The 26621-nt window shown below is 40.5% G+C and overlaps 1 protein-coding gene across 3 annotated transcripts in view; it reads right to left on the bottom strand.

Moving 5' to 3' along the window:
- Positions 1–23729, bottom strand: part of ZNF236 (zinc finger protein 236) — a 45583-nt gene extending 21854 nt beyond the window's left edge. The window contains exons 1-14 of one of the 3 annotated variants that reach the window (XM_053396675.1): positions 23626–23729; positions 19964–20106; positions 18956–19120; positions 18486–18664; positions 16666–16790; positions 13893–14065; positions 12049–12195; positions 10588–10659; positions 7996–8160; positions 6859–7072; positions 5127–5399; positions 3395–3598; positions 1710–1854; positions 346–606 (exon numbers count right to left, since the gene is read on the bottom strand). In XM_053396675.1, coding sequence (XP_053252650.1) covers positions 346–606; positions 1710–1854; positions 3395–3598; positions 5127–5399; positions 6859–7072; positions 7996–8160; positions 10588–10659; positions 12049–12195; positions 13893–14065; positions 16666–16790; positions 18486–18664; positions 18956–19120; positions 19964–20106; positions 23626–23689 — 2330 coding nt within the window. In that variant the 5' untranslated portion in view covers positions 23690–23729. The other 2 variants (XM_053396677.1, XM_053396676.1) reach the window with 2 other exon arrangements.
- Positions 23730–26621: the final 2892 nt, after the last annotated feature.

Below are 26621 nucleotides of genomic sequence, written 5' to 3'. Positions count from 1 at the left end.
AATATAAAATTGCAAAATAACACTAGACTGGTGACAGGCCCAAGCACTGGACAAAGGGAGATGCTACAGTTGTCCAGCCTAGTGCTTCCCTACCCAGTGATAGGCCTTGAACATGTTTTTTAAAAGTAGTACCAATGTATAACTGCTGGTCAACCTTTGCATGACCAAGCCAAATGCTGACACTATGCCAGGCCTAATCACTCATTCAGAAGTTGGTTAGGAATTCATTATTGGCACACTGAGAAGACCCCTTAAAATTCCCAAACTAAAAAGGTTGGCTGCCCAAGCAGACAGTAGCAATACAAGATCAAGTGCTCGTAGAAAGCACAGTTAAAACGCACGTACCTGTGAGTTTTCATGTGTTTTTTGCAGTTTAATGAGGTTTTGAATGTTTTCTGACAATATGGGCACATATATGGTCGAAGGTCATTATGGATGCCCATATGCCTCCTTAGACTCCCGCCGGTTGTGAAAGCCCCGTTGCATATTAGACACTTGAAAGCTTTCAATCCTGTGTGTGTTCGGATATGTGCTTTCAATACTCCAGCAGACACAAAGCCTCTTCCACACTGAGAACATTTGAATGGTTTCTCACCAGTATGTGATCTTAAAAAATAAATAAATGCCAAAGTGTGACGGACGGAAGAGCAAATGTTCAAGTTCAAGATTATTAATGATCAGCTGGAAGAGGGGCGCTCATATAACTGTTCCCAAATCAGCAAAACTGATTTGTAAGTATTTTATTATACGTTCACAGTAGGACCTACAACAAAATGCTACTGAATGAACTGCTGCTGTTCCAAGTTTCAAGCCATTCCAACCCGCCTCCTCCGCCTTCCCCCACAAAGCATCAGCCAGCGTTTTGTGCCCGCTGAACATGTTTGGTCCTCACTTAACTGTTTTGATGTCTCTTCTCTCCCTTACAGATTTTTTTCTGAAGGGTGTGTGCATGTGTACATGCTTCTGTAAAGCTCTGGGTTCCTCCAATCCTACTAGTATGTTCCTACTATGCATAGATGGTGCCATACAAATAAGTACTTGGAGAATGAGTTTGTTATTAGTATATAGTCATACTAAATTACATTATAACTGGGTTTTTTAATATATAAACCTAAAAGTAATTATTTATTCTTCAGCTATAATTATTTCCAGTTACAGGGTTGAACCCATAAATTTGTTACTACCTAGCCCAAGTTATAAACATGATGCTGTACTTTTATAAATTATTTTATCACTACTGCTGATTGTTAAGGAAGAATCAGTCGTTCAAAGGGAGTAGGGTGGAATAAGATAGGCATAATGCATCATGATTTGGGGGGATCTAAACTTAGGGGTGCTGAGCACCAGCGTACAATAAAATTATATGATGCAATAATTACATTATTATACCATCTATTTATTTTAATATATTTATCTAATTTGGGTATACAGGGCACCTCACTATTCGCAGGACAAAGTCAGCACTATTTAGGGAAGTGAAGATTCCCTCTTAATCTCACAAAGAAAAAAAATTACACTCTCCCACAGCTCTGTATTTTGTGCTTTCTAAACCTTAATGTTCTATGCCTTTGGAACGAAGGTGAAACAGCAAGTATATTGGCAGTATAGCAGCACAGGACAGATGTGAGAATACAGAGAAAGAACTATTTCCTGTTCTTTAATTTTTAGAACATTCTCTCAGCCACCCACATCTTTGCTCTGGAATTTACCGTATATGCTGTTTAAGATGGCAAGACTTTTTATATGCTCTATGACAGTAATAACATTTATATGGCCTATCCGCTTCATTCACAAAATTATTATTGAAGTAATTTTGGAAGAACTGGCTATTTCTTGGGATTGGCTGGATAAGACCTGTATAGAGAAGGAAAGAAAAAGACGGATCAAACTGAGACAGTTTCAAATACTAAAACAATTGTAACACCTAACAGCCGCTGTTTTCAAATTGTCATGCTCTTAGCTTAATAAACTGAGATATGGACAAACTTCAGCTGCCCACAACTGCTTTACTCTTCACATGAATGGTGAAGCATGTCAGGAACCACACTTCCTATGGTTAAGGGCTTCCAAAACAGCCAGAATACTGCAGCCATCTTTAAATCATGGCTTCGTGTTCTAGCTTGCTTAGAAGTAATTAACCATAATTCCCAGTCTGAATGCTCTGGTTAACTGAGGCTTCCTGGCTTGATTATGTGTTTATAAGAAGGGAAGAGTAACATAGTTGCATGCAGGTGCCTGACCTTTGTACCTATCTCAGCATATTAAGCCAAGATCCTGCTTGTCCAAATACAGCCATATTCTTTCTCCTAAATGAAATGAATTATAAATAAAATGTAATTATTGTAATTATACCCTTCCTTCCACTTCATATGGAGAAAAGAAGACACTACTGTTACTTTAGCTTATGTGAAGGTTAAAACTTAAAACTCTCTTTAAAGCCTTAAATATATTCCTGTGTGTCTAAGGAAATGTTTTCCTTTTTTAAATGAACAAACTAGCTATCAGAAGGTATCAGCTTAATTTTGCAAAGACCTGGTAGTTATTTACACTATGCTATTTAAAATCTCAGGTGACCAACAGGCTGAGAACAACTATGCTGAAAATGTAGAATATTTCTTTGCTTGTATATCTTCCCTGCATGAAATTTTAAAAACTACTACGTATCATCTTTCAGCTTTTCACACAATTAAAGGTAAAAGGTAAAGGTACCCCTGCCCGTACGGGCCAGTCTTGCCAGACTCTAGGGTTGTGCGCTCATCTCACTCTATAGACCGGGAGCCAGCGCTGTCCGCAGACACTTCCGGGTCACGTGGCCAGCGTGACAAGCTGCATCTGGCGAGCCAGCACAGCACACGGAACGCCGTTTACCTTCCCGCTGGTAAGCGGTCCCTATTTATCTACTTGCACCCGGGGGTGCTTTCGAACTGCTAGGTTGGCAGGCGCTGGGACCAAACGACGGGAGCGCACCCCGCTGCGGGGATTCGAACCGCCGACCTTTCGATCGGCAAGTCCTAGGCGCTGAGGCTTTAACCCACAGCGCCACCCGCGTCCCTTTTCACACAATTACAGGCATACAAATCTGATTTGTTCCATGAACTACATACTGAGCTTGTGTTATCAGTGTAATGCTGCAAGTCATGATAACTGCATTACTGCAGCAGACACTGTGCTCTATCCAAAATGTTTCTTTAACTGAATCAATGGCTCAGAGGACTACAAAGTAAGCTACATGCCTAATTACATAACAGCCTTCACATTAATGACCATCAAAACGCAATCAACAAGCGTTTTCCTCAGGCATCTCTTTGGTCAACTGGGAATCCTGGTTTTTAGTTTTATTCTATAACTAAAAAGTAAGACTTTATGCAAGCAAATCATACTGTGCACACTTTACCTAAATCTGTGATGAGTATAGGTTCTTGCAAAGGGATATCAGGTACTGGAACATTCGTCTTTCCTGTACGAAACTTTGCAGGTTTACGCTGATGCCTCATCTTTCTTAGTTCCGTGTGTTTAAAATGAGAGGCAATGTGTGTCTTTCTGTGACCAGAAGTTCGGAACTTTTTATCACAGTGTGGGCAAGCAAAAGGTCTAATACCTAAAAAAAAGAATAGCATATTATGTGTTTAATATTCTACAGCTTCGAAAGCAAGACAAAAGGGTAAATGTATTTCTTGACCTCATCTAGAAACTTTCCCCTTTACAGCCTCTATACATAATTCAGCATGTGAAATATGTCTGTGCGATAAAGTCTGTGCGAAATAAAGTCTGTGAGATACTGATGTCCTACCAGTGTAGGACACTGAGTTCATATGCAATATTTGGACTTGCACACCTCTTCCTGCTCCTCTTCCATGCTCCAAAACATTTACTACCCAATCCAGCTCTACCTAAACAAAGCTAAATGAGATGAGTTACACCTGACCGTGGGTGGCAATATACATCCAAAAGCAACATAGTACAGCACTGGCAATATCCACATTTAAATAATATTGCACATGTTAAAAGATAAATGTAAAGGTACTCCTGCCCGTACGGACCAGTCTTGACAGACTCTAGGGTTGTGCGCTCATCTCACTCTATAGGCCGGGAGCCAGCGCTGTCCGCAGACACTTCTGGGTCACGTGGCCAGCGTCACGAAGCTGCTCTGGCGAGCCAGAGCCGCACACGGAAACGCCGTTTACCTTCCCGCTAGTAAGCGGTCCCTATTTATGTACTTGCACCCGAGGGTGCTTTCGAACTGCTAGGTTGGCAGGCACTGGGACCGAGCAACGGGAGCGCACCCCGCTGCGGGGATTCGAACCGCCGACCATGCGATCGGCAAGTCCTAGGCGCTGAGGTTTTACCCACAGCGCCACCCACGTCCCTTATTGCACATGTTACAGGATGCTTATTCAAATCACATCTTAAAGTCAGCTACTGCCCCAGTCAAACACTGACAAAAGTAAGTATAACCAATCTGTGGTGGAACACCAAGATTTCATCCATCCATCTGTCTTTCCACCACATGTTATCCATACATAACATGGAATATAAAGTCCATCTATAGTCTCAATTTTGTCATTTAAGGATCATGCATTATTGGGCTAATACATGTGAAACTTAAGGTGAAAATCACTTGACCATCAGTTACATATTACAGCCAAAACCAATGAAGAATTTTACTTTTATGGCATCTTAAGGACTAGTAAATTAGAGGATAAGCAAAAACAAAGTTCTGTTGTATTTTCTGTAAAAGAATAACATGGCAACTCTTCTGTCAAATATTATGAACAGTGCATGAAGGCAATGTGGGCTGAGTCAATATAATTTCACTGCCTCGCCCTGCTTTGGGTAAAATAGACATGCAGATGAAGCTCCTGACATAAAAAAAAAGATTTTTTTTACATCCCTTGCTAAAGTGAGAACTTGGCAAAATTTCAAACCTGGAAGTCAAAAGTTTTTCATATTACTGATTAAAACTGTAAAAAAAAAAAAAACTGGGGGAAAAAATATTTTCAGATTCCTGCAAATTAATCAGATAAAATGTCTTGCATGTAAAAGGCACATAAGCAACTTTCAGTACGACTTTCTTAGTCCTAAGGAAGTTCTCTCAATATTAGGAAAAGATAAATGTGACAACTTACCTGTATGTAAGCGAATATGCACTTTTAAACTTCCTGAGGTAGAAAAGCTCTTCATACAGTACTGGCACTTAAAAGCCTTAATGCCGGTATGTGTTTTAATGTGTGCTGTGAGAGTGCTCTTCACAGCAAAGGCCCGGAAACACTGCGGACATTTGAATGGCTTTTCATGAGTGTGAATGCGGATGTGTCTCACTAGATCACTGGGCTTTTTAAATTCTTTAGAACAATACGGACAAATATGCCATCGTATTCCGTTTTCCTCACGTATGGTACCTGAAATATAATTTTAGAGATCAAAGAAGTACTTGCTTTACTACTTAAAATACTATTAATACAACAGTCTCAGAAAGAGAAGTCAGAATTTGAAAAGGAGACTCAATATTAAATTATGTTAACAAAGTGAAGACATCTTCCATTTCCCTTTAGTCACGGCTCTTCTCAGATTTAAACAAAATTGTAAGTACAAGAAACCAGCTTTAATCACAATATTAGATTAAAATAAAACAAGCAACGGGAAATAAATGGAACTAGATTATACAGTGAGGTTTTATTTAAACTGATCAACTGCCCTAAATAAATTCTATTGGAAAAATGTATTCATTAAGAGAAGATGTTTAATATATTTGGAAAGAGTAGAATATACAAGTAGCACTGTTTTTTATGGGTAAGATAGTTTAAGGTGTCATAACTCTCCTCAAAAGTGGCAAACAGAGGGGAATTGACTGAAGGGCATGTGTCCTGCACAGGTAAGATTTTAACGGTTCCATTAATATGCTTAGTTTTAGAACGTAAGATGGAAATGGGAATTGGTTTTAGAAACTAAGAAAAGGTCTGGCCAGAGGACTAGCCTGTAAGTTAATAACTACAAGGAATACAGTCTTGACTAAGAGTTAAAAAGTAAACACCTCTAAGAGATGTTTGGTGATTATATTTACTTTACAATGGGGAGGTGTGTGGCAGCCCTAAGGAGGACATGAGACCTACTGGACCTCACCAGCTAAAAATAGTCTGTCAGTTGTCACTGAGAATGTCAGGCTTAAGAACATGGGAACTGAGGTTACAATGGGTCTGAATCCTTTGCTACAACACCACAAGGAAAAGGATTGTGATAAATGTGATTGTAAACACTCTCGTTGCTAAAACTAGGGTATTATGTACTCCAGGTATCTTAAATATTCTGTCTGCTTAACCTATCTGCCTGAATATCATCCATTCCCTTCAATGTGAAGAGAACATTAAGAGTTATTTGTTCTGCACAGTGCAGGAATTAGCTAACCTTCTCATGGAAAAAGGGAGATTGGAATTTTTCTAGCCAGCAAGTTAGGGTGCCCAAGTTTTGGGAATATTGGGATTAGAGTCGTGTCTGGTTATGAGGAGTTAGTCCCTGGTACACATTGGCAAGACCAGGAACCCAGAAAGTGATCAACTCACCCCCTCCTGGACTTCTAGGAGAAGGGGACTAAGTTTACAAGACTGGTAAACTACACACAACCTCATATTTTCACCCATCTAATCTTCCACCCAATTCTCCAAGAGGACAAGGGATTGGGCTCCAATGAGGAAGCAGAAATTGCATCCTAGTCTAATCCCCAGACAAGTCGTTTTCAAAGAACCTGACTCCTAGTGAATTGAAAGGACCCAGTATCTGTTCCACGGGATGGTGACAAGAAGGAAAAATGGATGTGATAAACAATAATAAATGGTATTATATAGTGAACAATTTCATTATTACCAGGTAGAAACTGGGATTTTTTCTTCAGAACTCTTTTTTCCTTTTTCTCTACTTTTTCTGGATTTTCTTGCTCTTTAATTGGTTCTGGATTGCTAGTGTTGACTTGATTCTGAACTTCTGCATTTTCATCCTGACTTGAAGCGGTCTTGTTTTCATTGCAGTCTGCATTTGTTGAGACTGGGATTGAAGACAGCCCACTGTTTTCCAAGGCTTGCTAAGACAAACATAATGAATTAAACTGAGTGCATGATTCATAAATATGTGACCAAAGGTTTTGGCAAGAATGCAATAAGTCAACTATACAAAGAATTATATTTTGACTATTTTGAAGTCTTCAGATAACTTTTTTTTTTACTTGTCACTTGTTATATTAGAAGCAATATTTAGAATCTAACAAATGCAGCACCCTCTCTTTCAGAAAATCAGAGCAGAACTAACAATTTCAATCCATTACCCCATGGAATTTTGTCAAACTAGAGGAACATTCTCTGTTTGCAAAAAGCTACAGCTTTACCAGGTTTAATTAGCGCTGCTTTTTTAAAAGAAAAATTGTCATATAATGCCACTATTTTAAAAAACAAAATTCCTACATTTACCTCTTTTTTTATTAAAGCTGACAGCTCTGGACACGGAAGAATGGAGAATGAAGCTCACTGGAAGAAGTACTTAGCAGTTGCTATTGCCATTCCTTCAAGAATGCTCAACACTAGGGACAGAGGAGTCTTGCAGCAAGCAGTAATTTTCTATGTTTACCTCAGCTACTGGGAATCAAACACAGCAAACACTAGGGCAGAGATGGGAAGCCTTTCAGATGTTGTAGATCTACGATTCCCATTACCAGGTCATTGACCATGCTGGCTGGAACAGATGGGAGCTGAAGTCTAACAACTGGAGGACCATCCACTCCTTTATTGCTGTGTTAGGATGAAAGCAGTCATGGACCGCTCACCATAGCCTAATGTATCTAGTACTCTTTTCTCCACATGTGACTCTTCTCAGCTCCCAGCACAATCTAGCAGGGTGAAGTTAGAGGTGATTTGATGCAGTATACGGAAGACTGTTGTTTCCTCCACCCCACCCAGCCTTCTAAATTTTAGGAAAGAGTAGGTAAGGTTCCAAAATAGTTTTTTACCCTACCTGCAAAATGTCTCTGTTTATTCCCACAGCCATACTGAGTTGCTGACCAGGTTGCTGAGACTGATTATTTTCCACTGGCTCTGACAACTCAAGCAGTTGCTGAATGACGTCAGTTACAGACTGCTGACCTTGATGTCCTGCCACTGAAGTTACTGGATTTTCTGTCTGTTGACAAAAGAGATGTCGTATTAAATATACAAATGTCATTTGTAAAGGAATTAAACAATACAAAACATTTGGAATGTAACTGTTTGCTGTTGTTTTTTACAGGACTGGCCTACTTATGTACTGTACAGTAATCCCTATATTAAGAGCAAGTATGTCAAAAGTGTCATTCATGAATAGCATTCAGAAACAAATGAAAAACCAGTGTGGATCATACAACAACCGAGTAAATACTCCAACAAACTGTTATCAGTCAGAAAAGGTTTGGTTATAAATGAAAGTTTGTAGAATGCTCATAAGAGGATTGAAGCTTTGCATGATACTGATCTGGCTGTAACTTGTGTTAATGAAAGAAGTGAAATTAAGACTGTACAAATAACCCTGTTGTCTTAAAATCACGCTATGGAGGCTCAACCATTTACTCTCTGGACGTAAGCTGGATCACTATGAAAAAGGTTTCAAAAGTTCTAGTTCAACTACCACTATGAATGCACTGATGAACTTCAAGAAACTTGGGCTACCAAGAAAAATGCACATATGGTCCCCCCCCAAGGATGTACATTAATGAATAATGAGCCTTAATTTATTACCCTATGTAAACGTCAAATCTGAAAGACCAGTTCATTTCTAACTACACAATATCTGGAATAATGAGAAAGTATGAAACTGAACTTGCAAGCCAAGAATTTCCAAGGTACTGCAACAATAACATCCAGCATTCATTTCTGTTGTGCATTCATATTCACATGCTCTTCCCCTTTGGGAACCAATTTACCCGCCAACTGGTTAAATATTTGCTGGAAAAGTGCAAAATATAGAAATATATATAAATAAAGTAACTATGAAAGAGGCAATAAGATATCAATTTACAGGTCTAATTTAAATTATAAAATTAACCTTCTGTAAGGGGACACACACACAAAAAAAGGTCCAAGACTTTCAAAGAGGGCAGATGCATCTATTTTGAACATCTATTTATTAAATATTTTTCAATAAGCAGGGTGGATAAAAATCATTGATTATTATTTTTTAAATCAGATTTTTAAAATAAAATGTGTTGGGAGGAAAAATCTTTCTAAAGATAATTTTCTATTTAAGTTACGTTATAGTCCAGAGGCTATTCATCCAGAAATAAGGATTTGTTTTTCATGTGTGCTAAAACTCAGTCTAAGTTTTTTTTTTAAAAAAAACAACAACCAAAAAACATTTAAACACATCAGTTAACAAACATGGATATATAAGCTATAATGTTATTGCTTTAGTTAAATAGTTTAAATTGTAATTAAGGAAATGATTATTTTTCTCCTTCCAATAAAGTACAGCAGAAAAGTTGTCCAAATATGAAGTTAACTTATTAAACCTCACCATAATTTCATAATTATCTATGTATTTCTAACAGTATAACCAAATCAGTAATTTTTGATATAAATGTAAAAACTACTCTGAAAATTTATTATTCCAAAAATGAAACCTTCCTCTGGTTGTAAATATTAAGATTACATCAGCAAGAATGAGTCTTTCTGTAAAAAAATTGATTTAAATCAAGTCTTACTGACTAGTGATTTAAACTGTGATTTAAAGCAATTTGATTTAAATCAAGTTCACCCTATCAGTAAGTATTAAAAAGCTAGCAATAGCAATGCTTTTCTACTTTCACACCCAGCACACTGGCCCCATTCCAGAGATGCTCTTATATAATCTTAGCTACTTTACATGAGCATCAACCTCTTATTTCACCAATGCACACACCCAACATTCCTGAGGTCTGTGAGCCTTTTCCAGGATATGAGCCTTTGGTGGCAGGCCCTGTTCTGTGATGCTCCTTGCCAGTAGAGGTTCAGCAGAAGTTATCTGTTTTCGTTTAGATGTCTTTCAAAAGCTATATTGTTTAGACAGAACTTTGCAACATTTCTTTCTTTTTTTACTGACAAGTATTTATTGATGTTATTATAGCCTTGTTTACCACCATGCTATATTTTTATGGAAGTGTGGTATATACATTTTAAAGTAAATAAATAAAAAACTGCATATAATACTGCCTCTGACAGCATTAGCCACCTATTTAGGTTTGGATTCAGCCCTCTTCCATGAGGGAATCGCCCTCATTGTGTGACTGCATGCACCATGCAAGTGCACTCTTTGCGAACCCTGGCAATAGGATCGTGACATTCTTTTCCCACTGAATTATCATCCCCCATTCTTGCAAGCTGCACAAAAATTACCCTTACAAATGATTAAAATAGGGTCCTAAGGTGGAAACGCACAGCATAAAGTTCTTAAAGTCTCTAAAGTAGTTTGCAACACCTTTGAACTGTTTTATGGAGGTGTAATAAAATTTGTAGCACAATCCAAAGATGTTGAAAATTTTGCAAGATATGTTTTACCATAACAATGCAACACAATTAAGCTAAGAATTAGAATACTCACATTCTTCCATTTATTATCAACAGGCTGTAGCAAATTAACTGTTGCTAAAGTCAGAGGCTGAGCCACAGAAACCTATGAAAAAAGAATAGAAGCATTAACTGTACAAAAATAAAATATGCAAATCTAAAATGTTATACTGCCACTGCCAATTAAGATCAAGCAAAACAGTATGCTTTTTTTTAAAAAAAAGTATTCAATTATACAGAAAAACATATTCTTAGATCATATTTTTTAATTTACACAGCTACTTCAGTTGTATTATTTTTCTAGCAATTAAGATACAAAACCCTGATTTTCCTCTTTAGCATATTCCTGATTACTGGATATAAGTGGCACTTAAATGAATAAGGGCAACTGCTGGTAACTAATCTATTAAAACTCAAGCAAGATAATGGCTAATCAAATTAAAGTATACACTTAGCTGTTTCCTTTTATTTTAGCCACAAGGACATTACTGCATAAAATTGGCTTTGTTAATTTTTTGGATTCACAATGTTCTTTTCTTTAAATTTGTTTCCTTAAGGGGACAGTTTATGTCAAAATCCACCACAATGACCAGTTTAAGATGCAGCAGATCTCAGACTCAACCAGGCCCTAAAAGGGGTGTGGCAGGGGCAGGACCAGAGAGAAGGGTTAGGCTGCATCCTAAGCCCATTCAGCTCAGTCACACGACCTGGCAAACCAGCATGGAACACTAGTTTAAATAATTGATTTCCCTCTGCCAGGCTTCAGTACAGCCAAAGCAGTAGCCCCGCTGCTGAATGGGGTTTGGATCTGGTGTAACTTTGCACTGGCTTTGTTTGGGACCAGTTTTTAGTGCACAGGATTTCTCCCTAAGTGCATTTTAGCTAGAAAGGAAGAAATATTCGGCATCTGACATGAATATTAAAGAGAAAGGCAATGTGTGACTTTAACACAATAGTCTGAGCACTGTATTGAATCACAACTATGATTTAACATGAACAAGCAGAATGATAATGCATGGTACTCAAAAGCCCCCACTGTATTCCTCCACTGTTCCTTGCTTTAGCACACCGGAAGGTAAGGGAAACAAACCACCATCTGGCTTTGTGTTATATGAGAAACAATGCTCATGATTTGCTTCTCACCAAACCAAACCACAAGCAGAAACCAGTTTGTTTGGGGCTTACCACTTAGTTTGTTTGCAAGAAACAAGCCACAAGTGGTATGTCTGTACATCATGAAGCCAACCTCCAGTCTGTTCTTTCCTTGGCACACAAAAGGAGTAGCAGAGGAACACAGAAGTGACAACTGAGCAGCATGCGAAACCATTAATTTCAGAGGGACCTAAAGGAAATAATTCTTGCTGGATTTTGTCTCACCTAGAAGGAAGTGTGATGACATATCTCACACATACACAAACAGAATATTTATCTCAAAGAGCAAAGACATTGGGAGCCTGCTTCCCTTTACCAAAAGAGATGAGAATGTAAAGGTTACCGTTGTCAAGGGAGATGTTTCTGTAGTAGAACTCGTTGTATTCTGTGTGCTACTCATATGCATCTTGCTGATATGAGTATTTAAGCTGCCTAAACTTTTGAAGATACAACTACATTCTGTACAGTTATATGTAGGGCCATTCTTCACCTTTAGGAACAAAAGAGAAGAGGAATGCTTAGTATTAAAACTTTGCAATTACAACTACAACAAACTATAGCCAGTATCTCCTTAGCCCTGTTTTATTCCCCAGCTGACAGAGCAGTAAAATTTGCATTACAGATGAACTCAAGGCATTAAAGATCTGAAAAAGCCCAGCCATATTATTAAGCATTGTGCATGTCATAATTATCTCCACTCACCAAATGAACACTATCTTCCACCCTAAAAATGGAAAACTCAATGAACCACGAATAACAATGTCAATGGGCTTGCTTGTTTGGTAGCTGAAACTAAGTAAATTAATTTGTACCTCATATAAATGCTGTGATTAAAATGGGAGGGGGGTCATAAAATACAAGCAGGAAAGTGTCAGATTGGAGATGGAGCCACCTGGGAGGTAGGAGCAGGGAAGTGTAGCACAAAGAGAATGGCAGCTCAAATCAAAATAGGACAAAAAAGATGATTCAACATTCTATAAAACCTATTAAGTTTGAATAGTGATGAGACTTCCATCCAGCTTGTGTCAGAGTGGCTCAGAAAGTAAGCTCAATTACTTAACTCCCACAACTGGAAATAGCTCAGCTTCTTTTCAAAGCCAATACAACTTTTGAAGTCAGAATCACATTTTGAAGGACCACAGGAAACCTACTTCATGGGAGAGGGAAAAGATCGGAACTTCCACTTTCTCACTCCTGCTCTAGAGTGCTCCAACCCTGCTACCCCGGACAGTCAAGTATTGTTTAAATTTCAAAGTGGAGAAGGGTTCAGGTGTGACTATGTAAGTAAGGAATTCTTTCTAACTTGGCCTTTAATCTAAGGAGAATGATTTGGGAACCTTGCAATGCTCAGCTCTTCTTTGAGATAAAAACTTCAAACTTCTCAAGCTTATTCAGGCCACAAATGAAAAACATTGCTAGCATCTCTACTTTTGCCCTAAAATAGCTCTTTACCAGGGGAGTATTAGTTTAGTGAACAACTGTTTTTGTGTGCTCCAGAAGGAGCTATATAATTTTTTCTGCCACAGCTGATATCAAGCACTATTACCAGTGACATTTCACAGATGGTTTTTTTGGAACTCATACTGCCTCTGCCCTTTGTACACTTTTCACGCTTAAATCACCATCCCCTTTCAATGGAACACCTCCTCATCTGATCCTTTCTGAACTCTGCCATTATCACTGCTATTTTACTATTATCATCCACCAATATTTCTAACTACGATACCCCCTAGTAGGCTGCTCAGAAATCAGGCAGAGCGAGTCCTTCTCCTCTCCCATCTGGAAGAGGTTGATGAAAATAGGGTGACTGTGAAGACAATATGGAATCTAACAGACAAGGGGGCAAGTAATGATAGCTGTTAGTGGCTGCACTGAAGGGGCAAAAGGGGGAAGGGGCAGGTGTAAAAACAATGTAAGGGGGGGGGGATTTCCTCCCTTCCCCAGAAAGCAAGAACTTCTCATGAAAGAAGTCAAAAACTTGACTGAAAATTATCTACTACAATTCCATGGAAATCTATAGATGCATCGAAAACAAAAGAAACCAAATGTTTTTCTTCCAACTAGTAATAGACCATAAAATGAATGTTTCAGAAATTGCAGGCATTGAATATAGATGAAGATGTTAATTCAGGACCTGTTGCCATTTAAAGTGTGTTGCCAATAACAGAAATGAGCTGTGCTATTTACCTCTGAATGAACTCTCTGAATATGTGATTGAAGATTGCCTTTCTGAGAAAAGGCTGCAGGACAAAAGGCACAGGCATGGGGTTTTTCACCGGTGTGTTTAATCATATGGGTTTGCAATGCCCCCTTCTGATTAAATGCTTTTCCACATTCACTACATTTAAATGGCCTTTCACCTAACAAAAATAAAATTATATTTATACACACACATAAAACAGAAATATGAGTTTTCATTGGTAACAATTTCTAAATGCATTTGGCGTAAAACAGTACAGTAAAACAGAGCAATGATTACAATACTCTACTGGAAAACCGTATTTTTCCCCTCTAGCAAACATTTGTAGATAAAATAGCCCCCTAAACATTGTAATTTTTTGTCTGATCATCCTTCTCAACTATACATCAATAAGTATCATATTGCTTTGTATACTTATTAGCCCATCAATAAAAAGTACTTATTTAGAGAATGGCCCCACCAACTTTTTCTGCATGAACAGTCCTGGAGACTTCCAAGACACACTTATATCAGCTTTCAGAATCTGCATATGCACACACAGTGCTACTGTAAAGCTGGGCTTGAAGTAGCAATGGGAAGTCCTCCATATACTCCATCCAGTACAGCATGAAGCTCCATTACTCAATGCACACATTGTCTGTAGCTGGACTGTGTATGGAGCAGGGCTGTGACAAGATCATGAGGAAGGGAAGGGTCAATCACATAACTCACAATCCTGTGGAGAACCGAGTAAATGAGGGGCTCATGCGTCTATTAAACCACAACTAAGAAATACTTGATTACATACCAAGTACTTAAATAACTAAAAATGGAACTCTTCAAGGCAAATAAACAAACTGAGCATATATCAAGGCTCCATTTGGTCCCAGAGACATTCCTCTCAGCAAATAAAGGAAGAGAGCAGGGCAGCATTGCTACTTCGTAAGTTTGGAGAATGGAAAGGATGTTCTGCCCGTTTGGTGGGAGGAGGGTTGCCTGCTTGTTTTTTTGTGTGAGCAGGGATGATTTGGGGAGGTGAATGTGGTTTTTGCCTTTTGAGGAGATGTTTTGCTTGTTTCTTAAAAGACGATATTAGTTTGTAACTTTTTGAGAGGCATTTGGGGTTTTTTCCTGTTAGTGTGGACTTTGGCGTGGATCAGCAAGTTTTGCTTCTCTGTGACTTTTAGGGTAGACAACAGGGGTCTTGCCTATTTGTCACTTGGATGAGCTGGGCTTTTTAATGCTGGGAGGCCTTTGCCTGTTTTTTGTGTCTTTTGAGGGCAGATGTATTTCTCTCAGGTTCTGTACTTTCTTGTGCTTTGTGGAGGCAAATATGCAGTATGAGATTTGGGAACCAAACCAAACGTCTGCTAATTGATGGAGAAGACTATTGCCAACTATTTGCATAGGGACTGCTTTGAAAAGCCATAACCAACAAAATACCTGGGGTCATTTTCAAGCCAATCTAAAGTGAGCTGTAGGAGCTTGCATCTCTCTTACATTGATTTAAACATCTAACTCCTCAATATATACTTAAGTCCTGAAAATCGAATATATTTCATGGGGTGGTAGTGGAGGGACTGAAATAGTTAATTCTTAAATTAGGGCTAAGGCTGACCTCTTGTGGCCATTTTCTACATTTCACATATAACAAGGGGGTCCTTGTAAAACTATTATTCCGTATTTGAGAATTAAATTTACTTTCATTAAAATTATTTAATACACATTAATGGGCAAAATGTTTGATAGTTAGGGTCATACCAAATATCAGAATACTAATTAAAGCTTATCCACACAGAATTTCAATATATACATGCCATACGGTCTAAAATGATTGCATTAAGCTTGCCTGCCAATATGCATCAGAAGCCAGCTTGAGAGAATAAATGCCAAGGGAAAGAGGATGAAAATTTAAGTTAAAAGGTCAACAAAACTTGAAGAGACAGGAGCAAGCTGTTCACCCAGAAACAGCTGTTCATTATTCCATTCAGTAACATGAGTGGGAAACTGCAAGGTTATTTCAGTAAAACTTGACACAAGCAAATTGATGTATTTGAGTCAGTTCACATGGCCCAGGTTGTACAGGCTGTACACATAGCACAGGACAACACTGAACCTTGAACATCTAATATTTTGTGCATTGCTCCCTTTCCGAATAAAACTTGAAAACTGGCACCTACTACAAGCAGACCCCATTCATATAATTTGTATAGCCATACAGCAATTTATGCTCCTAAGTCCCATTTCACACTGAGGGAGCAATCCTATACACTAAAAGCTGTCATAACACAAGCCAGTGTAAGTTAAACCAGTGTAATGATCCACCAGACAATTGAGCCACCTTATGCCTGGTAGCGAGAAAGCAAGCCTTCAAAATAGTGTTTGAGTTAACGCCACCCTTTTTAACTTACACCAGGTTGCCAAGTCATGTGACTGAGCTGAACCTGCTTAACATCCAGCCTAATTCAGGTCCCATCACATCCCTTTTTTAGGGCTTACACCAGCTTAAGGTCTGCCTGGCTAGGACTCAGTCCACTGGATCCCAGCTGAGCCGAAGATGAGAGAGTTAAGTTGGCATAGCTTGAGCTATGTTCTGAACCTCCCAACTCAGCTGGAGATCTTCTTTCGTGAATTAGCATCAACAGTTGTAAGTAATTCAATTCTCCTATTTAACTAAAAAGTTTATGTAGAGAAGCAAAAGCAAGCAGTGTGTGTTCATTAGGTTATCTGAAGTCTATACACATTTTCAAATATACATCTCTGTGGATTTATTCACCTTACCTGTGTGTATTCGAACATGCCGTGTTAACTGACTTGGTTTCTGGAAAGTCTTTCCACAGTGTGGACATGAATATGTAAACCCACTTCTGTCAATATTTCTGTTGTAGGACCTGCTGTTTGATACCCTGTAGACATATATTAAGTAGTTAAATATTATGGTGAATTCAATTGCAATGTTATCACCACATTTGAAAGGTAAACAGATTACCATCATTATCCCAACTAATTCTGGTTCTACAGAGAATTGGAATTAGAAATGAAGGCCAGGTATACAGTATTGTAGATGCTTTACCGGTAACAATACAGTGGTACCTCTAGATACGAACAGGATCCGTTCCAGAGCCCCATTCGCATCTAGAAGCAAACGTAACTAGTGATGGCACGTCTGCGCGCGTTGCTTTTCGCTGCTTCTGCGCGTGGCATCATTTTGAGCATCTGCGAATGCAGCGAAACCCGGAAGTAACACGCTCTGTTACTTCCGGGTTGCCGCGGAGCGCAATTCGAACGCGCTCAACTCGAAGCGCATTCAAGCCGAGGTATGACTGTACAGGGCAAACCATAATTATGGCTTCATTACAAACTTTCCAAGCTGAATCCGTATCAAACACAGACAACAAAAGAAACCCAGTAGGCACTCAATGATTACTGTCAAACACACTGCAGCTATCTCCTGATTAATGAAGCCGTGAACTTTTAAATGAACAACTTGGGAGCAATTTACCTATGAGATTGCCTTACCCCACATATGCCCTATCAACAACCTCCAACTGGCAGCATTGGCACTATTACAGAAGCCACATCATACCTGCTCCGCATTTGTATGGACTTGATCATTTCGTGTGGCAGCTCCTAAACTTTGGAACTTCTTGCCTATTGAGATCATGCAGGCACCTTCACTGTACTTTTTCCAGTGACAGCTAAACATATTCTTGTTTAGGCAAGTCCACCCACATGCTTAGAAAGTTGAGGTTATTTTAATCTGTTTTAGTATTTTAACTTTTCTATGTTTTAAAAGTTTGGTGCTGGTTTTTTTCTTGGTATTACTATTTTATCTTTCGTAAACTGCTTTGAGGTTTTTTACAATCAAGAGGTGTATAAATTTTATGAAATAAATAAATACCATGAATACAAGTGCTTATAAAAACTTAAGATGGGTGCTTGCCATCTCACACATGGAATATGATGTCAGATAGGTCATGTGCACAGTATAAAAATGCAAATATATATGTGTACTTCTTGTTTCAAAAGTACACGTACACACACTCCTTCATAATCCTACACCTTAGGCACAGCAGAAACGTATGTACAGAATTTCCACAAGTGGGATTGAGTGGGCAGCACTAAAGCAGCTTAACATCTAAAATTAAGTCAGAGTATTAGTTATAAACAGCTCCCTGTTACTGAATTGATGTTCTGCTTTCCTACATAATTTTTACTTTTGCTCATTTATCTTCCTCCACAGTATTCTTGCCAATCAAAATGCCTGAATTATCTGCGTGAAATAAAATATTCCGGACATGTTTAGCAGAGTTTAAGCAACAATACAAAAAGTCACTTGAATTAACGAAGGAAGGATGCATAACAAAACCCTGTCAGCTTTACTAACTGTTGTGCTTCACATGGAACTTCACCTAGGCATAAGGATGATGTTTCATGGTAATAGCTACCCAAGTTAAGATATCAGCGTGAAATCTGGTTGGCCTACTTTTGCTTATGGGTGTTCATCCTAGAGCTTCTGAGGAAGGCAAGCATGATGGGTCAGCCAGAGAAGTTACTGAGCTTTTAACCTACTTGTTGTTTAGTCATTTAGCTATTCTCACCTTATTTTGTAATGAGTTTTCATGTGCTCCTTTAGTTGGGAAGATGTTTCAACCTCTTTCTTACAGGTTTTACAGATATGGGTTTTGCTTCCAGACAATTCTTGACGGTGTTCTTCCATGTGTAAGGCCAGCTGGCTCTGCAAAGTAAACTCATCTCCACACTCTGAACATATAAGATTCTGCAAAGATAGTAAACTGGTTTGATTCTTTTCTAAAACAGCATAAAAATACATTACTTTATAATAACATATCATCACTTTAAGCATTTTCAATCCTTGAAAATTTGAAAAATTGACTATAACATTTGAAAAATTGACTATAACAATCTGGGATCAGGGTCACACATACGTCAAAAAATCCTTGGTGGAATTTATTAAGCATGACACAATTTGCAAGTCAAAAAAAAGTTCCCTACTCCCCTCCACATCTTTGTATTCTGTATGTGCTTCAAAAATGAAGATAATAGTCACCTCTTCCTTTTCATGAAGCATAATATGAGCTTTAAGACTAGCCACTCTAGAGAATTTTTTATTGCACACAGGACAAGTAGGATCTTCTCCATTGTGGGTACATTTATGCAGTGTAAGGTTGAACTCAACATTAAACGACATCGGACACTGGTCACATCGATGAGGCTGTTTGTGGAAAACAAAATCAAGGCAATATTTAAGCTTCATAATTCCATTGACGAGAAAATATAAGAGACAGAGGTCACATCATTATGATTGTAAACCACCACGAAAACATCACTGGTTTAGTATATAAACTCCTTAAGTAAGTAACGAAGGCCAAATGAAATGGTGCCAGTTGCCAAAACAGTAAAACTTCAAATATCTGCTATAGCCTTCCTTTCCTTTTCCACACCTTATTACAGCATTTATTTACTGTCTTTATAAAACCATCTTTATGCCAACACACCTTAAAACTTTCCCCACACAATGCACTTTTGGAGTGATAACTGAGCTTTACACATTTCAGCTTTAAGAGAGGAAAACAAACCTGAAACATTTCACTGGAGAATGACTGTTCATTTACTTCTTCCCTTATTATGATCCTAGATTTTTAATTTGTGCAACAGAATTTTAAATATATTAAGATCTTTTGTATTGCCTAAAACAGTTGCATTACAAAACAGGGCGGAATCTTGATAAAGCTTGAATTTTTATATTGTTGTTTCCTAGATTATTAATAGATTTATATATTCAGTGGCTCGAGCAAGCTGTTATGCCCCAAATACAGCCATTTCTTCCTAAGCTGAAAACAAGAATAGAGTCTTTCAAAATGTGATATATCTTATATCTTCCTGGATCTGCATATGACAAGAGGTAGGAAAGCTCCATATTATTAAGCTTCCTCAAAATTAGGTTTACAAAGAACCCTGGAATTTGATTCATGAGGAAATTAAATGGAGATTTGTGCACCTATTCCACATCAGTCATTTTGTCACAAGAGCTACTCAGATTTATTGAGATACTCACCTTGTCATTTTGCTCATGATCCCTCATATGGCGCTGGAATTGTGTGTCTTTCGAAAAAGACAGAAAGCAGATCTCACACTTACGGATGTTTGGTACTTGCTGGGTATAATTATTGTTCTCTGTATTCAGTGTTAGAACACCATCTACAAAATAAAATAAAACTTTTTTTAATGAAACTATGCTACTTGTTCTGATTGCTTATTTTACAGCTGCTCAAAAATGCCGATTACCATTTGCAAAAATGCCGATTACCAGGTTATTGGTTTTTAAAACAACAACTGTAGAAGAGATATCTACCATTTTGTATGTTTTTTCTAGTTTTGTTATTGTAAAAAATATGCATAATTTGAAAATAAGTTATTTCATTGCCTAAAGCTCTCAACAGCACATATTAAAAATACAAGCTAACCTTTATTCTTTCCCCTTTAATTTGTAACAAAATTTTCAGGTTACATAGGTTGCAATCCTCTTATTTATTCTTGTATAATCACAGTGATTTCAGAAGTTACATAAAATATAATAAACGACTGCAGACACAGTGAACCATCTAAACAGAAATGTGTACTTGCAACTCTTTACTTGTATCCTGTTCTCAAGACGCCAAATACACAACAGAATGCTAATTAAAATACTATTAAAAATAAGCTAAATTTGTAGAACTATCTGCATGTTTATTATGTTTTATTGTGTTGAGGGATTCCTAACAGCCTGATCCTTTGTGGAATTAGGCATACAAAAACCCAGTGAAATCAATAGGCTACGTTGTGGTATCAAGATTGTACTCACAGATATTAACTTAGTTCTGATTTTTAAAAACTGCACATTGTTCACTTTGTTTACTTCAGCACCTGTACATATTACACTTTGTCCATCTTGTGTTTTGTAACCAATACTAATTCTTAAAATAGTGTAAAGTTCAAAAAGGAAACTGTCTCCCAAGACAGTAAGTAAAATGTGAATATAGGCTTCTTTCATAGTTTTTGAAACAAGATACTGACTTGTTTTGTGGTTGGAGCCTTCCCGCCAAAAGAAATGTAACCAACTTCGCAGTCTCCCCTTGAAGTACAGAAGGCCAGAGCTGCTAGGCACTAATATAAATTCATTCTGTGTATTTCTAGCCCACCTTTTTCTCAAAGGAGCTCAATCTACATGGTTCCCTCATCCCCATTTTATCCTAAGAACAACCCTATGAGGTAGGTTAGGCTGAGAGACAGTAACTGGCCCGAGGTCACCCAGTGAGCTTCATGGCTAGTGGGGACTTGAACCCCGATCTCCTATGTCCAGAACTCTAACCAATACATCACACTGGCTCTCAATGTGATTTCACCACTTCATCTCTGTGACTACTCTAACATGAGGTGTTTTTAAGGAAGAAATGTCTCCTATCACTGCTCACAGCAACAAGTTCACTTTTGTTGTGGATATACACTCAGACTATAAGCAGGGATACAGGAAAACATGCTTCAGAAATACAGGAAACTTTAATGAGATACCCAAGTGTAATGTACAGCAGCCTATAGAAGAGCAGACTGCAGGGCCTCTTCATCACCGCTGCCAAGGACCAGCTCCATCAGGCCTCAACTATCTATCATCTACAACAGCCATAATGAGATGGTTAGGTATGCCTGGGTTTTTAACTTTTCCTCTCTGAAATTTGGCCAACTTATTTGAATACATTTCATACATCCATTGGTTTGTTTATTCTTGGTCCCTTCACAACGTGATTCTTTTGGGGACCCACCTGCAGAAGGTGTCAAATACTGAATGTGGAAGAAAGTGATCAATTTAGAGTAGACAGATGTGGGTATACAACTACTAAACCATCACCAACTGCTGCTATTTCACCAGTTGGATTTGGGCTCCTCCTACTCTCACAGCAGGCATTTAGAACAATGGAACAATGAAGCAGGAAACAACACACAATCTGAGAAAATTGCCACCACCAACTTGCTGCTGTTTCACCTGCTGGGATTGTGCCCAGCAAGCTATGTGATGGGTCAGGTTTTTGGTTTTTAAAACAACAACTGTAGAAGAGATATCTACCTTTCAAGTAGTTTTTTTAAAATGGTTTGAGAACTGGGGCAAGATGAGCAGAAAAGCCAATTATGCTTGAGATGCAGGGGTGGGAGAGGAAAATAGATGCAAGAAAATATATTTAGTTTCCGTGTCTTTTATATCCAAAATCTACCTAAATGTAATACTTCAATGTAATCCTAATCATGCCTACTCAGAAAAAAGTTCCACCAAGTTCAGGACAAAGGATAGGCCAAGGATAGTGAACCTGTGGCCCTCCAGATGTTCTGCAGTACAACTCCCATCTCTGACCATTAGCCATGCTGCCACAACGGATGGGAGTTGTGGTCCAACAACATCAGGAGGGCCACAGGTTCACCACCCTGTTCATCATCTCTGGTACTACCATAGGATGTTAAGTAAAATACAACATTGCTGTGGCCAGGCCACAAAGCACAACATCAACAGTACCCCCCTCCTCTGTTCAGGAAGTACTGTACAAAAAAACCCCAAGCCATCAACACCTGGAATAGAAGAGCAATGGTACCCTATGATGCCCTAACCTTGCTTTTTTGGATAAAAAGGCTCAGGACTGGAGTACAAAGAGTGCCAGGGCCTCAAAAGTTCCACGGATTTGAAAGCAGAGGTGGGCAGCGTCAGCAAGGATTTGACCCCCAATTGTCTAGGAACTGCAAGGACGAAATGGGTTTCCCTCGCTACCTAGGCTGCTGAAATGAAGTCAGCTTGGGGAATCCAGGAACGGAGTTGTTTGTGTGAGTTAAGACTTCTTCCGAGTTCTGGTACTCCGAACTAATTCCTGGCTCAGAATTCTCCCATTTTCAGAGCCTGTCCTTTTTGCACCTTGGTGGGTCTCGGGGGTCTGGGAAGAAGAACACAAAGCAGACCCCGCACCGCCACTACTACAGGCAGCCTTCCTGCCTTCCGACATGGTCGCCGAGCACCGGAGGGTGAAGGCAGGGTGTTGCTCAAGTAAGGCTCCAGAGAGAGGAACCGCCGCCGCTGCTGCAGCGGAGCGCCCGCAAAGGTGGCGCCGCCCGCGTTCCTCTCGAGGCTGCGGGAAAGCCCGTCCCTTCACACGGGCGCCTCGAGAGCGCATCGCTCGCCCCGGGATGGAAAACCACCCCGCTATGGGAACCCCCCATTTCCCCCGCGCCACCGATCGCCTTAGAAAGGGCGCCTCAAACGGGCAGGACAGGAGACGCCGCCGCCCAACCCCGCCGCCGCCGCCGCCCTCCTCCTCCTCGCTCCCCGTCCCGCTTCCCTTCCCTCGCCCGTTCTGACAGAATCTCGCCTTCCCTCCCTCTATATATAGATTTATAAGCGCGCGCGGCGGTAGCAACATGCGCTCCTCCGCCTCCGGCTGCGCGGAGTTAGCTCGGTATCATTCCGCACAGGGCCGGCCGCACACTAAGTCCCTCGCACAATAGGCCCGGCCTTCCTCCTTCGCCTTCCTCCATATCCGGGGACTATATGCGAGGCCCGGCGGATTGTTTCGCGGTGCCTTTCTCACCCTGCGCGAGCGATGTGAGGGATTCAGCCCAGCGCCCGGAGACGTTTTGTTTTGCTCTTGCTTTTCTCTTTTGCTGAGCCCGGCCGCGCCTCCTCCTCTTTTATTTTTTATTTTTTACCTGACTCGGTGGCTGCTTTGGTGTTTTCTCTACCGCCGGGTTTTGGAGGCCGCCCCCGCGGCATGATTGCCCCCTCCCCCTTTCCCTCCCCCCTCCCCTGTGCCTTCGGTCAGACGAGCGCGCGTGCGCGCGCGCGCACACCCCTCACGCAACGATGGCGGAGGGAGAGGCGGTTGGGCGGTTCGAACTCTTCAGGGGAGGGAAGGAGGGAGGGGGGGTGAAAAGCCAGAACGCGCCTCTGAAGCGGCCGCGCGCGCCCACATACAGGGGTGCGCACGGCCAGCGAGGGGCAAGAAAACACGGATGCGAAAAAGAGCTGGTGCTAGCGCGCACGCGCGGCTCGGGAGGCGGCGGCGGGGAAATAAGCGCATGCGTCGTGCCCGCAATAAATAGCATGCGGTCGGCAACAGGAAGAAGGGTGGCAGCTTAAGTTACTGTAACGTGTGTTGGCGATGAGGGGTACGGAGATCTTGCGCCCCAGTGCAGAGAGGCAGGCAGCAGTCCTAATCCCAGTGACCTGGAAGGAACTGTTCGCATCCGTCAATCATATTCCGATGGGAAACTTTCCCTTTTTGAATGCTGAATAACTGAACAGGCTTTGTGCTGCAGACTTTAAGCATACTCAGTAAGGAGATGTTGGCATCCATCTGTCTGGAGAGACAATGGAGGACACCTCCAAGTGATGAAGTCAAACTGCTGTGTTAGCAGCACCAAAGCAATCTCCTGGGAAGCAAGCCTGGGAGCACTATGGAGGTCCTGGGCTGCCCAGACAACAAGATCCCTTTCTGATTGGATGCAGGTGGCGCTGTGGTCTGAACCACTGAGCCTCTCGGGCTTGCCGATCAGAAGGTTGTTGGTTCGAATCTCCATGACGGGGGGGGGGGGTGAGCTCCCGTTGCTCTGTCCCAGCTGCTGCCAACCTAGCAGTTTGAAAGCACGCCAATGCAAGTGAATAAATATGTACCACTGCGGCAGGAAGGTAAACGGTGTTTCCGTGCACTCTGGTTTTCATCATGGTGTTCCGTTGCACCAGAAGGGGTTTAGTCATGCTGGCCACATGACCTGGAAAGATGTTTGTGGCTCCCTCGGCCTGAAAGCAAGATGAGCTCTGCACTCCCATAGTCACCTTTGACTGGACTTAACTGTCCAGGGGTCCTTTACCTTACCTCTGCTGATGTGGGCCAAAGGAAAGCAGAGCAATATGTTTGGCACCAGCTTTACCAGAAAAAGGCATACAGGGTCCATCCAACCCTCTTAGTGACTCCACACTAAATTCATGGAGGGTGTGCTCCTTAACCTTATGTCCCACAAACCAGCAAAGCTTTAGAATCAAAGCTTTCCTTCTCCTAGAAGGGCTACCTTACCAGGCTGGCAAGCCCCATCTGCCCCTCACTTCACTATACAACATGTACAGAAACTGGACCCACTATTGGTCTTGTCTGCTAATTCTGCCAGAGCCTGTATTTGCATGCAGGAGAAATCCCTAACTCACTGAGGGTTTGAGACTCATTGGCTACCCTCACTTGGTTTAGCCCGTTCCTTTAGTCCGTTCCGTTCCGTTAGTCAAAGCCGTTCCTGGGATGTGGCCACTGTTGCATGCTGACAGCTTCTTGGAGCCATAGGTGAGAGCAGAGATGGGGATGGGGACTAAAGACAGGCAAACTATCCCAGAAGGACCATGACGTGTCCCCCACCAGAGGTACAACTCCTCTCCTGACACCCATACATTCCGATATAGGAGTAAGTCCCAGTGAATTTAGCAGGACTTGCTTCGAGCAGACGTGGTTAGGGTTGCACTGTTGGTGGCTACTGATTATAGACCCATTTAACTATGCCTGCATTTTGAGCAACAGGCTTCAGCTCTGATGCATGTGCCTCCCACTGAATTCATATTTATTACAATATTCTTACCACTTGTATTTATGATGCTCATTCAGCCACAGTTTAAGTGGCGTTGGAAAGGCAGTAGCCATGCAACAGGAGAGTGAACAGTGGTATCTCACTTCATGAGAAAATACAGTTTTGGGTATGCCAGGAACACAGAAGTTTTTGGCCTTGTGGACAAGAGAATGGTTAAAGACTGGAAAATGGTATTGGGATTAATTGGAGAAACATATTAAATAAAGTGGTTTTAGAACCACCAACATGTCTGCTAAAGACAACTGCCAACACAGTTCTCTGGACTCGGCCCCTTAGGTAGGACAAGAACCACTGTAACACTGCGACCCTAAATAGCCACAAAGATGGTCCAGGAGGAGACCATGGCCAGATAATATCAAAAGCCACAAAGAGATCAAGAAAAGAGGAGCAAAGTTGCACTCCTGTTCTGGATAAAACTTGTCCACAAGAGTGACCAAGTCCAGTTCATTCCCAAGACTAAGCTTGAACCCACACTCAGATGGGTCTAGATAATGATTATATTCCAAAAATGCCTGCTGTTGCTCCATCACAACCTTCTCCATTACCTTACCTAAAAAGAACAAGAATGCAAGGTGTAAGGAGGCAAACCAAGCACAGCACAAACTTGAGAGAATTGAGAGAACATATGCAGCAACCCGTGTCTTATGTTAGTGCATTGAACTCGGGGGGAACTTAGGGCACAGCATTAGGGATGGCGCTAGAGAGAATACAAGGCTGTAATTCACTTAAAGGGACTCTGCTGATGTCATCAGCCACAAGTACATAGACTGAGCAACGGATGAATAGAAAAAGACCTTGGAGCTCAGCAGGGCAAAATGATCTCAAAGGAAACTGCTGGAGTTATTTATAGATTTTTAAGAGCACAAGTATACAGCATGAATGCACAGCAACTGCAACATTCAAGAGTATTAAACAAGTTTAAAAACCTTTAATTGGTGCCCCCCTGCATGCAGCTAGACAATGAACATAACAGGCAGCCCAGCAAAAAACCTACTCAGAAAGTGGAAAATAGAAGCAGCCTAGTTTCATAGGCTAAGCTAGGTTGAGGAGAAACTGCAGGAGTATGTTTGGGGGGG

This window comes from Podarcis raffonei, chromosome 7, assembly GCF_027172205.1.
Source record: "Podarcis raffonei isolate rPodRaf1 chromosome 7, rPodRaf1.pri, whole genome shotgun sequence".
NCBI classification, from domain to species: Eukaryota; Metazoa; Chordata; class Lepidosauria; order Squamata; family Lacertidae; genus Podarcis; species Podarcis raffonei.
Note: the sequence above shows the minus strand (reverse complement) of the source record. Positions and strands in the feature narration are given on the sequence as shown.